This window comes from Hippocampus comes, unplaced genomic scaffold (genome assembly GCF_001891065.2).
Source record: "Hippocampus comes isolate QL1 unplaced genomic scaffold, H_comes_QL1_v1.1 scaffold4, whole genome shotgun sequence".
NCBI lineage: Eukaryota > Metazoa > Chordata > Actinopteri > Syngnathiformes > Syngnathidae > Hippocampus > Hippocampus comes.
The window spans coordinates 202,447-216,310 of record NW_017805380.1 but is presented as its reverse complement, the minus strand read 5'-3'; the positions used below and the strand labels follow the sequence as shown (position 1 = coordinate 216,310).

General features: G+C 42.4%; 1 protein-coding gene across 2 annotated transcripts in view; it reads right to left on the bottom strand.

Moving 5' to 3' along the window:
- The window catches only part of LOC109517511 (ephrin-A5b), a 91,115-nt gene extending 80,869 nt beyond the window's left edge, over positions 1 to 10,246 (bottom strand). The window contains exon 1 of one of the 2 annotated variants that reach the window (XM_019872710.1): positions 9,445 to 10,246. In XM_019872710.1, coding sequence (XP_019728269.1) covers positions 9,445 to 9,569 — 125 coding nt within the window. In that variant the 5' untranslated portion in view covers positions 9,570 to 10,246. The remainder of the gene's footprint in view (positions 1 to 9,444) is intronic. The other variant, XM_019872709.1, reaches the window with a different exon arrangement.
- Positions 10,247 to 13,864: the final 3,618 nt, after the last annotated feature.

Sequence of the window (13,864 nt, the reverse complement as noted above, 5' to 3'; positions counted from 1 at the left end):
CGAAAAACCAACCAACCCCCCCCCCCCGCCCCCCCCCCCCACCACCACCACCACCCTCGCCGTAAACATAAGGGATGTGTGAAGGAAACAAAGCTAGGGGTCCGAACCTGAGGGGGCTTAATCCCCGTCTCTGCAGAAAATAACCCCGGGGTTACTAACCACAGAGACGACACCTCCACTGGGTAAGGAAGTCGAGTCTCCTCCCCCGAGGGACCGCCACCACCGCAAACTCCTCCAACCTCTGTCACCACGAGGGAGGCAGCCAGAGACATGCATCTTTAAATCTTGCCAAGGACAGACAAGGATGGAAGCGGAGGGAGGATGGATACGGCTGGTTGCAAATGAGGGGAAGCTGCCACCTCTCTCCCCCCGGTCTCTTCTCCATTCAAGCTGGCCTCCTCACCCGCAGCTACTACAAGCGTCTCCCCCTCATGTCTGGCGTTGACTTCACTCTTGTCCTGCCGTCTATTTTTTTTTTCTTCACTCCTCCAAAAGCTTACTACAACTCCGGCTCTCGGTTTCCCTTCACCATTCACTTGGCTCTCCCTCGCTCCTCTGCCTTCGCTCCCTTTTTCTGCCTCTATTTAAAGTGCATGCATTACTTTCAGCCCATGTAAAGTGGACAGGGAGAGCAGAACAATGGCTGCCTTTCAGTTGAACGGCCCAGCTTTGGTGATGGAGGTAGTGGGGGCGACATTGGCTGCTTGTAGTTTTCTCTACTCAAGCAGGCAAAGGCAGCAAGCTTATTATTGGCCAGGAGGAATTTAGTAGCTTTTCCACCCAAAAAAAAAAAAATAATACACCTTTATTATTCGAAAACTGCTATTACAAAAAAAAGAGCCTAATTTAATACAAATTAAATGATTTAATTACGGATTAGAAAAATAGACAATTTGAGTTAAATGATTAGGTCATTAATATGCTAATCACTCATTTGAATGCGCAATGAAAGTGAAATATTTCCTGATTATTTGGCATTCGAGGAGGCATAGATGGGTTTTTGTCATTTCTGTCGTAGACGTGGTTGGCAAATGACTCTCGGTATGATTTCATACATTTTATTGACAGCTTATTTTCACAAATATGGATTTGCGTTGCCGCACTTCTGTTTTTCGTCGTCGTTGTTGTTGTTCATTCCCCTGCAAGCAAAGTGCCCATGACAATATGCTCAATTTTAAAATGTTATCTTTTGGCAACTTTATAGTGCCAATGTGAGAAACGGCAAAGAGTCTGTTTCACTTCTGAAAGCGCCACATAAAAGCGTGCCGTCTGACTGTTTCCCAGCCGGTCAAGACGAATAAGCACACGAATCATTTACAACCCGGCTGAAACCCATCAATTAGGTCTTTATTCACGAGCTGGAGATGTGTTCCCTTGTGGGATCTATTCTCCACACTGTGGTCCAGCTAGAAAAACATCCAGTCACTACTCCCCCACGACCCCCCCACCCCACCTCAACCCCCCTGTGTTAAATAAGGAAAATGCTGCAGAAAGGTCCGAGCGCAGCCAAACATGACCAGAATTATCTGTGGAAAATAAGTCTGGCCTTAAGGGAAAAAAAAAAATGTCAATCCCAGTTGCTCCCCTCACATTTTCCAGCCGGATGGTGACAGAAACTAATAAATAAATAAATACAATTGGAATCCTGAAGTCGTTTGGGACTTTATGAGCGGGTGTGGTTCCTGTAAAGCCAAAGGAAGTCGGACAGTAAATGAATTTAACAAGGTCAAATCATCCAGAGCAAAAAAGCGCTGGTTGAAACCGGCAAATGGATTTAAAACTGTGCACATGAAGGGGAGGGGGGGGGGGGGTAGAAGAGCAGAGGTCCCAACGAGCCTCCCTCAGCAGCACCGCTCTCTGGTCAGCGGTGATAGCTCAACCAAGCGTTACTGCAGGAACAGCTGCTTGTGGGCCACCATCTTACAGAGCAGAGAAGCCCCAGCAAGGATACGGCAGCGCCATTTTCCCCGTGTCATCTACAAGATTCCTGGAATAGCGTTTTGGTTCTTATCAGAACTGGCAGCAACCCTGTCAATTAAAAACAATCTGGATGCAGTTTGATTAAATTACACTCATGACTTTTTTTTTTGCCTCCCGTGCGTCCATGTCCAGCCAAGTCTGTGTTGCTCATATTGACAGACACGTTCAGATCCACTTCAGAGTAAAAACACAACGCTTGAAGTGGCTTTACCCAAAGCGGTAAATTCACTTAAGAAAAGGCAAGGTAACCGCGCGGCGCTTTGCACGCCATTGATGTTTTTGAGTAAGCCACTCGGCAATGCAAGACAGGCAAGAAACTTAACTAAGTGACTCGCAGCCAAAGAAAATTGTTGGGGTAAAAGATCTCTCTTTGGACATTAAGTTGCTGCATAAGCCAGTTAATTCCTAGCAATGCGTCCAAGTTCTTTACAAAAGGGTTGAATACAAGACAGATTGTTCCGCTGATAGCAGCATTTCAGCACTCCATCTGACCTTGGAGCGATTACTGTGAAAACAAAAACCGGGGCATTAAGATCTGGGTCCCAGTCAAGGGAGTAGGGAACGTGAGAGTGAAATGAGACCGCCTGCTATTAACTGCCGTCCATATTTTTCAATTTAAGATGACATCCCACTCCGGTGAAAGGGGCTCTTAAAATGGAGACATGTAGCCAGGTTCCGTATAACATACAATATAAAGTCACTCAGCAGTCACAACATTACATACACCTGCGCCAACTAATGAGGACAGATACAAGAATTCTTCCTTTACAAACATAGCAGCCACTAAAACAGCTTTGTCAGGGCCAAAACGTCAAATTATACTCCTTCCAGTATCCACCTGCCGCATTCAGATAAATCAACAGTCACTGAGGAATTGAAATGAATGTATAAATAAATGTTAACATTTTACACAAAACGCGGTGGGGAGAATTATGGAGCCGTGTGATTTTGACAGTCAGAGCGGTGGTCACTTGAACATGTTTGTCATTGTGGTTATAGTTTGCGGCGGTGTAGAAAGGGCTCGTATCCGATTACCGGTATTAATTTTATTTAGCTTCAATGAGGCCAAAATATTAGAAGCACTTGTAAATATTGTTTGCCTAGAGAGCATAAGTCCTTCAGTAATTTTAAATCACTGTCATAATATCACCACCCCAAAAAAAAAAAAAAAAAAAATCTGCAAAGATTGAATCGAGGCAACTGGGCTCTTCTTGTGTAATTGGTTGCATTTTTTTTCTTTTTGTGTTTTCCGAACCTTTAAAAATGACTCAGGCAAAGATGCTATTGCGCTAACGACATTATGTAGTTTACTTAATGAAATGCCCCTCTGAAAATGTGAATACTGCTGAGCGATATTATGTCGAAAAAAAAGGGAGAAATTCTGTTGAAAAGTGTAAGCTGCCTTTACTTGAATAGGGTTACATATCCTGTTTCGCGCCTGACCAACAAAATTTCTTCAGTGTGCAGTGTAGCGGCTCCACGAGGGTCACGGCCAAAAAGTCCTCGGCTCTCCACCGCCGCCACACGCCGAAAGAGCAGCTGCTCTGCCAAGCACATTGACTCCACATTGACTGCTGCCTGCCGGCCTCATTTTCTTGTTTGATAGAAAAAAAAAAATCTAATCTAAATGGAAAGTGCATTTACAGATCTGTTGAGAAAACACAATGTGACATCTAAACCTTGACCAAACCAAGAAAAAAAAAAAAAAAACTTTTTCTCATTTAAATCATCCCCACTCACAAACATTGTTTTCTGTTTTTCTGCCTCCTCCTCCTGATCGCACTCTGTCGCCTCCACTTTTGGACCTCGCAGCTCAAGTCAGAGCTGGTGGCTGCCGGTCCCGCAGGCGAAAGAAAGACTGCAGAGCAGGGGGTCATTACTGAGAACTAATCAGTCCTCCGACAGAGGAAAAAGAGCAGACGAAAGAGCGTAAAAAAAGACATGATAGATCAGCATATTACCATATTGTCAAACCCTTTGTCATTCGTGCAATCTAAGCGAGTCAACGTGCGTTTTTAAAAAAATGTCAGCATTACCGTCAAATAATAATATTGCACTAAATCATATTATTGTTCAATTTCCATGTGGCCCCTCGAGAAGCCACACAAGCAGTTACGGTGTGCGGCAGGTAACAAGAAGCCCAATGGAGAGCGTTGACAGGAGTCCATTTGTTTGGGAAACCAGCCCTGCTATTTGCAAAATACAAAAAAAACAAGCTGAGACACAAAAAAAAAAAAAAAAAAAACAAACAAATAAATAAAAAGGAATGTTCTTTAAAACATACATATATATACAGTATTGTTAAAATGGACAATAAAAGTATGTTTTTCAATTCATTAACGCTGCTAGAATATGACTACTTTCACACGGGCTAGAGAAGAAAACAGGATATGACTGGCGCGAATTCAGTTTCCAGACATTTTCGTCCTTGATATTTTTTCACACTCTGTCATGTCGCCACCTGGCGCTCGGCCAATTTTTGCACACTCCGTTTTTCAACAATTTACATTGAATTGTTGAATGATCACATTGAACTGTTTTGAAGTGCTGCTGCTGCTGCTGGTGATGTTTTGTTAATTGGTTTCTTTGAATGTTCATGCAAAATGCGTCTGTACAAACTAAGCTAATAAAATTTTTTTTTTTTTTTTTAATCCTCAACACAAACAAGTGACACGCCTTTTCCACAGTTTGTAATGCACATTGGCTAAACCTAGTTCGGAGCTATTCTCCACATATTCTGTATTTTTTTTTTTTGTTTTTGTTTTTTTTAAAGCCTTGATAGGCTTAATTTCTTTAAAACACTCCAGGAAACGTAATCAATTAATTGATTCCGTTGGTCAATAGCAAATTTTAATCAGAATTGGCTTTATGTGTACCTAGATGCATTTTTAAGGCTAATTGCAAAAGAGTGTCTTGTATCTCTTCTAACATATCTGGTTTTTAAGATATTTTCATGGTTTGTTTTCAAGTGCGACCGATAAAAGCTCGCGCAATGTGGATGTTACAATAAGTTTATAGATGACATTTCAGAATAAAATTCCAGTGGTTGCTTAACCTAACCCTTTTTTCATAAATATTACTACATACTGTATATCACAATATGATATATTATATTATTGGTACATTCGTTATAGTAGTTGTGCTAGTAGTATGAAAACATGGAGTGCTAGAGAAAATGTGGGGCGATTCGGAATGAGCGCAAAAAAAATTATCAAGAAAAGTTTTACTGGCATTATTGGCATTTCTAATGAAAAACTGTCATAAAAAATTGTTGACCAGCATTATTTGTCATTTTCCATACACATTGGAAGGCAGGGAATGCTGAGGAATGTGTTTTTACACGTCAGTGTTTTTATTTCCAACCGAATCTTTAATTACAACAAAAAATGAACAATAAATACTGGGTGACAAAAAAAGGTTAATAAAATGACGACTAACGTGGGTAGAACATACAATGCACTGCGTTTTGCCTCACTTGCTTCGAAAAATATAATCAATCATCAAGCAATTCCACACAACAAAATTCGTAACGGCCAATGAATCGATTTTTCAATCGATCTAAAAAAAAAAACAAAAAAACACATTTTCTCTATTGTTGGTCTGTAATTTTAAATGGTTTACCAAATTCAGATTTTAGGACAGATTTTTTTTTTTTTTGTAAATCGAAAAAAAACTCAGAGGAGAGTCACGATTCTCGCACATTACCGCCACCTTGTGCTTGATCCATCTTTCCCCGCACTAAATGAGTTGAAATATGGCACTGACAACATTACGGACACGCTCAAAATAAAACCTGTGTTCTAAGTAAAACAATTCTTGCAGCTCGCACATTACCGCCACCTTGTGCTTGATCCATCTTCCCCGCACTCAATGAGTTGAAATATGGCACTGACAACATTACGGAGATGCTCAAAATAAAACCTGTGTTCTAAGTAAAACAATTCTTGCAGCAACAACAGTTTCCCTCCGTTTGGTTAGTGTAAGGAGCGAACAATAATGTACAGATTGAAACTCAAAAATCACTTTGAGTCATCCGCACGGTCAAAACGGCACCGGCTGTCATAAATAACACCTTCAAACTTTCTGCGCTCCCGTCCTGTGACCTCCCCGAGTCATCCCGACCTCTTGAGAGTCTGCCATCGCATGCAGAGGGACTCCCGAAATATCTAAGCGTATTCATACATGAGCAAGCGCCCGGACAAGGAGATAGAGAGGCGACAAGGGAGGAAGGCTTAGTGCGAACATGTCGCAGAAGAAAGGGCACTCGTCTGTCCTCTCATTCGAATAAATACTCACAAGCAAAGGCAGCCGGCTGAATGGCAGAGGACAAACGCCGCCCAAGAGAAACGTCTCTTTATTTAGAAGACGTTTCGAGCTGAATGAACCCTGCGAGGACACCTATTAAGACTTCTCCAAACACTCCTCGACTGGCCAGAACGCAAAATGAAGGCAGAAGACAGATGGAGACGTGGCTCTAATGACAAAGTGAGGTTTTGTAAAGTTGACTTCAAGTTCTTGGACTTAGAGTGGAATTGGTAGACAAAGATGGATTGAAGCCAAGCAAACAGCCAGGAAATCCCCTCAGCCTCCGATTGCCAAACGCTTGCACTGATGGAAAAGTATGTTGAAGAAATTCAAACCTGCGTAACCTTTTTTTTTTCTTTTTTCTTAAAAGCTGAAAGCTCCCAAATTACTGAACCAACTGCCCGCCCACGTTACATGTACATTCACTGGAGCAGTTTGAAAATCAGTTCTCAAAACCACCTTCCCCTCTTTTACGTTCTCTGTCTTGCAAGTTTTGTTGGTTTTTTTTTGTTTTTACATCATACTGATAGTTAGTCTTTTATTGTGTTTCATTGTTTTCATCTTCTGGAATATTACTTTGTTTTATATTCTGTGTGGTGAAAATTATTTTTCGGGCACTTTGGTCAACCGTGTTTTTAAATGTGAGCTATAAAGAAATTGGATTTGGATTGAACAAATGGTTCCAAGTTCGGGTAGAGTATTCTTGACTGTGTGTTGTAGAAGTCTAGTTTACATGGTTTTATTTAATGAACTGACATATTTTAAACCAATACTTTAATTTGGAGGTGATTGTGATCGCACTGGAAACAGAAATATGTATAAATTGTGTGGCTTTCTGCCCGGTAATGAAGTTGGAGCGTAATATGACATATAAGGACGTGGTACGTCCAACTTGGGCATCATAAATCAGAAACCAAAGAGATTTTTAGACAAACCAAACACATTTGGGGTGATTAATTCCTTCAAGCTAGTCATTTTCCAGCCGGGAGAATCTGCGGTTTTGGCGAGTGGAAAAACGAATGGCGGCTAAACGGTTCCTTCTCCAAGAGTTAGCCTGAAATGATGCCAGCTTGACACTTTTCAAGTCACCTGCTGCATCATTTAGGACGCCTTGCTTCATTACAATGGAGCGCACTGGACTCCCAGAGAGACGGGATCACTTTTCCGTGTGCAGAGCTGACACCGAAATTGATCGGAATGGCCTCAAGAACAAAAAACGGGAGCAGCTTTCACCAATTAGGGCACAAAAGGATGAGTTAGATGTTTGTCAATTGGCCTCATCAACAGGACAAGTTTGGTTTAGGGCAGTTAACATGACCTGGAGGGACGAGAGTCAAACAAATGAAGCGAACCTGCATGTGAACCGATCCCCGATCGGTATTAGCAACTTTACAAGATCTTAAAAATAAACACAAAAAAAAATTTTAAAAAAAAAAACTGTTTCCTTCCTCGAGGCAAAATTCTGACTTTAGAGGACCAACAAGGCTCAAAGCTCAGCTTTACTTCACACTGTACGCATCAGAACGAAGCCAAACATGAACCCAGCTCGGTCCAAACTTCTCATATTCCCCTCCTCTCGATGTTAGCGACTTTTACTTCAATTTGGTACTATGAGCTGAAAGTGGGAAAACCTGTCCGCACATCTGGAAAAAATCAAGTTAACAGAGCGTCCAGTCGAGTCAAAACTTTCTCGCTGAAGAAAAAGGGAGAAAACAAAATACAGTCCAGTGAATGGATGTCCATCAACGGCAGGAATCCAGGTCAAAATTACGGCGAGAGGAAAATAAAGTCAATAACGGCAGGTCGACTCAGCGACCGCAACCCGTCGTCAAGCGCAAGGATATCAACGACAAGATCTACACACGCCGTTGGACTTCGTAAACGCGACCACTAAACTGCTCCAACAAATGACCCTCGTCTTTACAAGCTTCAAATGCAAATCCAGGAAAACTTTTGAGAAATGGCCCAAAATGTGAATTTTAACGAATAGGGTTTTTTATTTTATTTTTCTTACTCAACAAATATTCATTTCCATTCACCCAGTTGGGTGAAAACAAATCTACTGGAAGTGTTTCGAATTAACAAGCCTGAGACAAAGCTGCTCAGTCGGACCCCAGAAAGGGAAACGCCTGACTAAGAAGTGCAACATGGCTGGCTCAATAGAAAAGCAGGCAAGGTCTCTCAAACTTCTAAATTCTTAACTTGCGCCTCACTCCGTGCCATGGATCGGATGTGAGTCTTACACATTCAGGCTTGAGAAAAATCTGGCTGCTGTTTTTAGAATTAAGAAAAACTTTTCTTTAGTTTTGAGCCATTGTTAAATTTCGGGCGTGCATTAATTCCTCACCGGAGTGTCAAAAGAAGGCCAAATGCTGAATGTAGTTTGGTGTGGAAAGGTTTACACACCAAAAGTTATGTCAAAAGTGATACAAGTTTGCAGTTTCATGTTAGTATTGGAAGAATCAGGTTTGAGGTTTTGCACCGGGAACCTTTATGCAGTTTCGTAGCTTAAAGTACGCAAAAAAAAAAAAAAAAAGCTCAGCAAAAACATCAAAACTGTTTAGCTTTTCTTTCTCTAAAAGGGTTCTCCGCGTTTGTGTAAATTGCATTTCAAGGACAATAGTGAGAAAGGTGCTGAATATGATTTCTTTTTTTTTTTTTGATAATTAAATTGATATGGGGAAATCAACAACTGCAATAAAAAAAACAATGGAGTAGAAAATCACTTACTCATTATTTCATACAGCGCATTACGGCAGAAATTACAATCTAATTATATTGCGTTTCTGCTATAATAAGATTTGATTTTACTTTGCAGAGATCCTGCTCAGTTTTGTCTCAAATTAAAGTGAGCCAGCGGGTACAACGAGACTTTCCCCCCCCCGATACTGTTCGGATAAGTTCGACGTAGTGTCGTGTTAATGGGATCAGGACAGAGACAGAGACGCCCTGTATCTATCTGTCGCAGCTCCTTTTGCTCAGAATTTGCTCGCATGGTTTGAACGAAAAATTGCCAAGATTTTGCATATTCGGATTGTCCACGCCACAACCTGCGGTGGCCACACTGCGGAGAGATACACGCCCGAAGCCGCCCTGCTTGCCCCACCGGTCTGCAAGCCGGAGCGGGGCCCGCCCTGGGAAGACGGCGAGGTGACTTACTTGGCGTTAGTCCGGTTCCAGAAGACGGCGTAGCGGTCTGCCACCACTTTGGAACTGGGCTCCTGGCTAAAAACACACATCCACAGCACCAGGCAGACGGCGAGGATCATTTCCACTTGCAGCATCACTACGGCAAAAGTTGGCCACGTATTCCTCGTCGTTGGTGTGGCGGCAGGTGAGGGGGTCTCATTCACGGGCGCTCGGTTCGGACCGGTCCAATACGGCGCGTGTCCCTCGGAGCTGGGGATATATGTCCCCCCCTCCGCCCTTTCTCGTGTTGGATCTTTAGGGGGGTGCGACAACAAGGTGAATGACGAGGAGCGCACCCTAGGGTGCTTGGGGACAACTCAGTCACACACACACACCAAAAAAAAATGATCGCGGGAGAGAGATGGCCACGTCAGAAATCCAGGTAGTCCACACAACTTTTGTCACTTCGCGTAAGGTAAGGGAGGGGAGGCTTGGAGACCAGATCAATCAATCCAAATGACAAGTAAGCGAAGGGAGGGGGAGACCGCGGTACCTCCTCTGGTCTGTCTCGGTGTCCGGCTTGATGAGCTTTAGTCAAAGGGGAGACACTTGTTTAGGTGCGCATCCCGCCGCGTCCTCTTCATAAATGAGCCATTTTACGAAAACCAAACCAAATGCGGCGAGTCCCACGCGCGCGACTTGCGTGGCTCTTCTTCGTGCCTGTATCCGGGCGTGTGGGTGTCGAGATTCGGATGTGTGTGTGTCCGTGAGCCTCGGGAGAGTGCGCGCTCAGTCCAGCAGCTCAAGACGCCGACTGAGCGAGTGGCTTTGCTTTACTGCGCTGCCATTGGCTCTCGGTCCTTGGCCCCGCCCATTAATTCCACCCCACCTCCCCACCCTTCCCCTCTTCTCCCCACGCCGCCTCCTCAAATCCCACTGTAAATTCAATTACACGGAGGTACAGTCCAACGTTATTTAAATTGAGATTGCACTAAGAGATGCTTCTAATCCTAAATATAGAAATATCAATAAAATCATTTGAGAATTAAATACAATAAGAATTTAAAAAATCTATCATACAATAAATCAACCAAAGGTGAGTGTTTCAAAAAACTGCTATTGAATTGGATTTCATTCAATTGTGATTATCTAACAGTGTTATTTTGGGCAGATTTAGTGCAGTGATTCGTAACCAGGGTACCTGGGCACTCTTGTGTGCAAAGACAGATCATTAAGGTCACCGTGGGAAAGTATCCACTTTCGTTACATTTTTCAGAAAATTATGATTTATTCATTACAAATATATATTGTTCATCTGCCAGCCACATATAATGACAGGCAGAACAATTAAATGTCCTTGCAGTAGGTGGCAGAAGGTACAATAAACCTGCATACCCACCTGTTGCCATTCAGAATAAACCACAGCTCATTCCAAGTTTATCAGTTTTGTGCCAAATTTGACAGAATTATAGATTTCACACTGAGTAAGACAGTGTGGGACTAAATTGAGACGAGATCATCATTCTGTCAGATTTTTTTTTTTGTTTGCTGCTTTTGTGTGATTTATTTATTTGTTTTTTTTATGTATAATGTTGAGTGTCTTGGCTCAATAAAGGTCAGGAAACAGTGATCGAGTGCAATGATTCCCATTCATCATTCATATCAGATTCTGACAGAATGATCATCTTTGGCAAAAATACAGTATCACAGTATTGCTGAATAAATGTGTTTTTTTATGCTTGGGATAACATTTTCTCCATTGAAGATAATTCATTTTATTTTTCAACACCACCAATATAAATGTAGTCCAACATGAAAATTACTTGTAAAGTATTTCTCCGAAAATGAGTAGCTACTTCTCTGCTCTTCACTTTTTAGCGTTATATGGCATTAAATTAACATCTGCCTGACCATGTAAATCAAAACTGCAGAATTTTTGATCCAGGTCTTTATATTGGATCCGTTGTGACTGTGAATGTATTCCGTCTCATCTAGGATTTCGCTTGCCATGCACTCCCAATTTAAATTCATGCAAAAAATGCAAAAGCACAAACTATGAATAGGTCACATGTAATTAATCTTGATTATTTTAATGGCAGTACTAAAGCATTTAATGTTCTCCATCACTGCTCGTTAAAATAACAATAAATAGTCATACTGTAAATAATGTGACTGTAATTCGGCAATGTGAACGTGTGTGTTTGTATGCGTGGTTGGCGAAGGTTAGGGGGACCAGGCACCGCTCCAGCACTGAGACGCCCCGCAGTGGCGACCAGCTGGGATCGCTGACTCAGCCGGGACCAAATCCAAGTTTGAGTCTGCATCTGTCATCGACTTAAATCAAGACCAGCACTCCCTTGCGGAATTTCTGAAACTTTAGGAAACGAGCTACAGCCCTCAATCCCAAACAAGGAATACCAGTCACATGAAAATCATACTGTATGGATTTGTGGATTTACTTCATGTGCAGGAAGTCTACATGTAAAATGTATTTTCCCCCAAATGGAGGAATGTAGTTTATTTATTTATTTATTGCTTATTGTTTTGTAGCTATGGGTTCCAAACAAGGTCCACTGGCATATTTCCACCTGTAGTACCGATAAGTTTTAGTTTTTGATACACGTAAATCTTGGAACTAAAAGATACCAATCGGGAACCCTAGATGAACGTGGGTCTAGTTTTGGACCTGGAAAAATATCCCAGATGATATTTTGACTATAGTTCCCACAGCCCAAACACACAATAGTCCTCCAAAATGCCCTCCATCTGGGATACGTTCCTGTGGTGGAAAATTGCTATAGACCGTATAAAGCCATGTATACACAATGACAATCGGGCCAAATTTTGGGATTTTTCTACCTTCTGATCAAAATTTGGCCAAGGCTCAGTTGTCCCATATAACTAAGGGATCATCCTGAGCGATTATCTTTTTGTGGTGTGGGATAAATTAAGAAGGATTTTTTTTTCTCCCTGATCTGCTCAAAAAAGGTTGAATCAAACAAACTGGACTTTTCTCCTTTGTTGAAGGTGTTTCACCTTCAATCCCAGAGGCCTGTTCAGTTCTAAATTATTAAGGCCTGTGTGCCTGAGGACAAAGATGTCCAAATTCAGAATATGGAGGACAGCTAGTTTGAAAGAGGTGTGCAAGTAGGTCTTCTGTAAAACAGAGAAAGAGTTTGAGGCTTCACCTATCACCTGCCTATATTACAAGGTCCTGACATCCCTCCCCCCCAAAGATTATCCGATTTCATGAAAAGATTGGCCGTAACAAGCTGTTTTGCCACCAGGCGAGTGAATAACCGGTTGGTGCGCAGGGCAGTCATTTACCAACCACACCCGGCAAACAACAAAACCCCTTTGTGACCACCCGCAAATAACACACCCACCAGAGGCATACATAAGGAAACACCTAAAAATGTAGTGCTGAAGAAGCCTTTTGGATTTAAGGTGAAACATTTTCTACTCTCTAGTCCGGGTTGACTCAAATCAACCTTTGCAGACAAGGAATTTACCAGATAAGTACTTTACAGATAAGCTAACAGTTACCCAAGGTTCAGCTATAGTATTTCTTCTTCTGCTGCTGCGACTACTACTATTACAAAGTACCACCACTACCACGACTATGCTTTCATCTTTCTATTTTCCGGCACTCTGAATGCCCTGTGAGTGAGTGGAGGGGGTTGCAAATGTTGCTGGAGGTAATGACATGGTGGTGGCATTTTGTGATGACGTCTCAAGTACACCACAAACGATAAAAGCACTCAGAAGTCATGGTGATATTTTTCGCCTCATCATGTGTGGTCTTCCCCTATTTTAAAAAAATGGTTAAAATGATAAAAATCTATATGTGTATACCCCGCTTTAAGAGATTTGGGGAATCAGGACTTCTTTATATTTTTATCCTAGCGTGAAGAAGAAAGAAGTTCCACACTTACTGTGTGTGTTCGCACAACAGGTGCCGGCCGTCTTCAAAGCTGGACAGGGAGAATGGATGGGGCCAGAGGTGGGCTAATATTTTAAGATAATCCCCTTGACCTCTCCTTTCAGGTCTGTGTAAAATCTGGGGGTATTCTCTTGCTGCGTCCAACAATAACACACACTCGGACACACGCATACACATGAGCGCACGCAGTGCACGGACTTCAATCAACTCTCTTGGTTCTCCCCACGTTTTCTTCATGCATTTTTGGCAGTGGGCGTGCAAACACGCGCGCGCGCGCACACACACACACACACACACACACACACACACACACACACACACACACGGACACTATCAACAAGCAAGGGGAGGAGGGGTGGAGAGGTCGTCCTGGAGGTCAGTGAACATGGCTGTTTTCACACCCACTTTACAGCTATGACTACATTCCTCTCCTGCTGTGTTCACTCACACATGCACTCACACACACACACACACACACACACACACACACACACACACACACACACA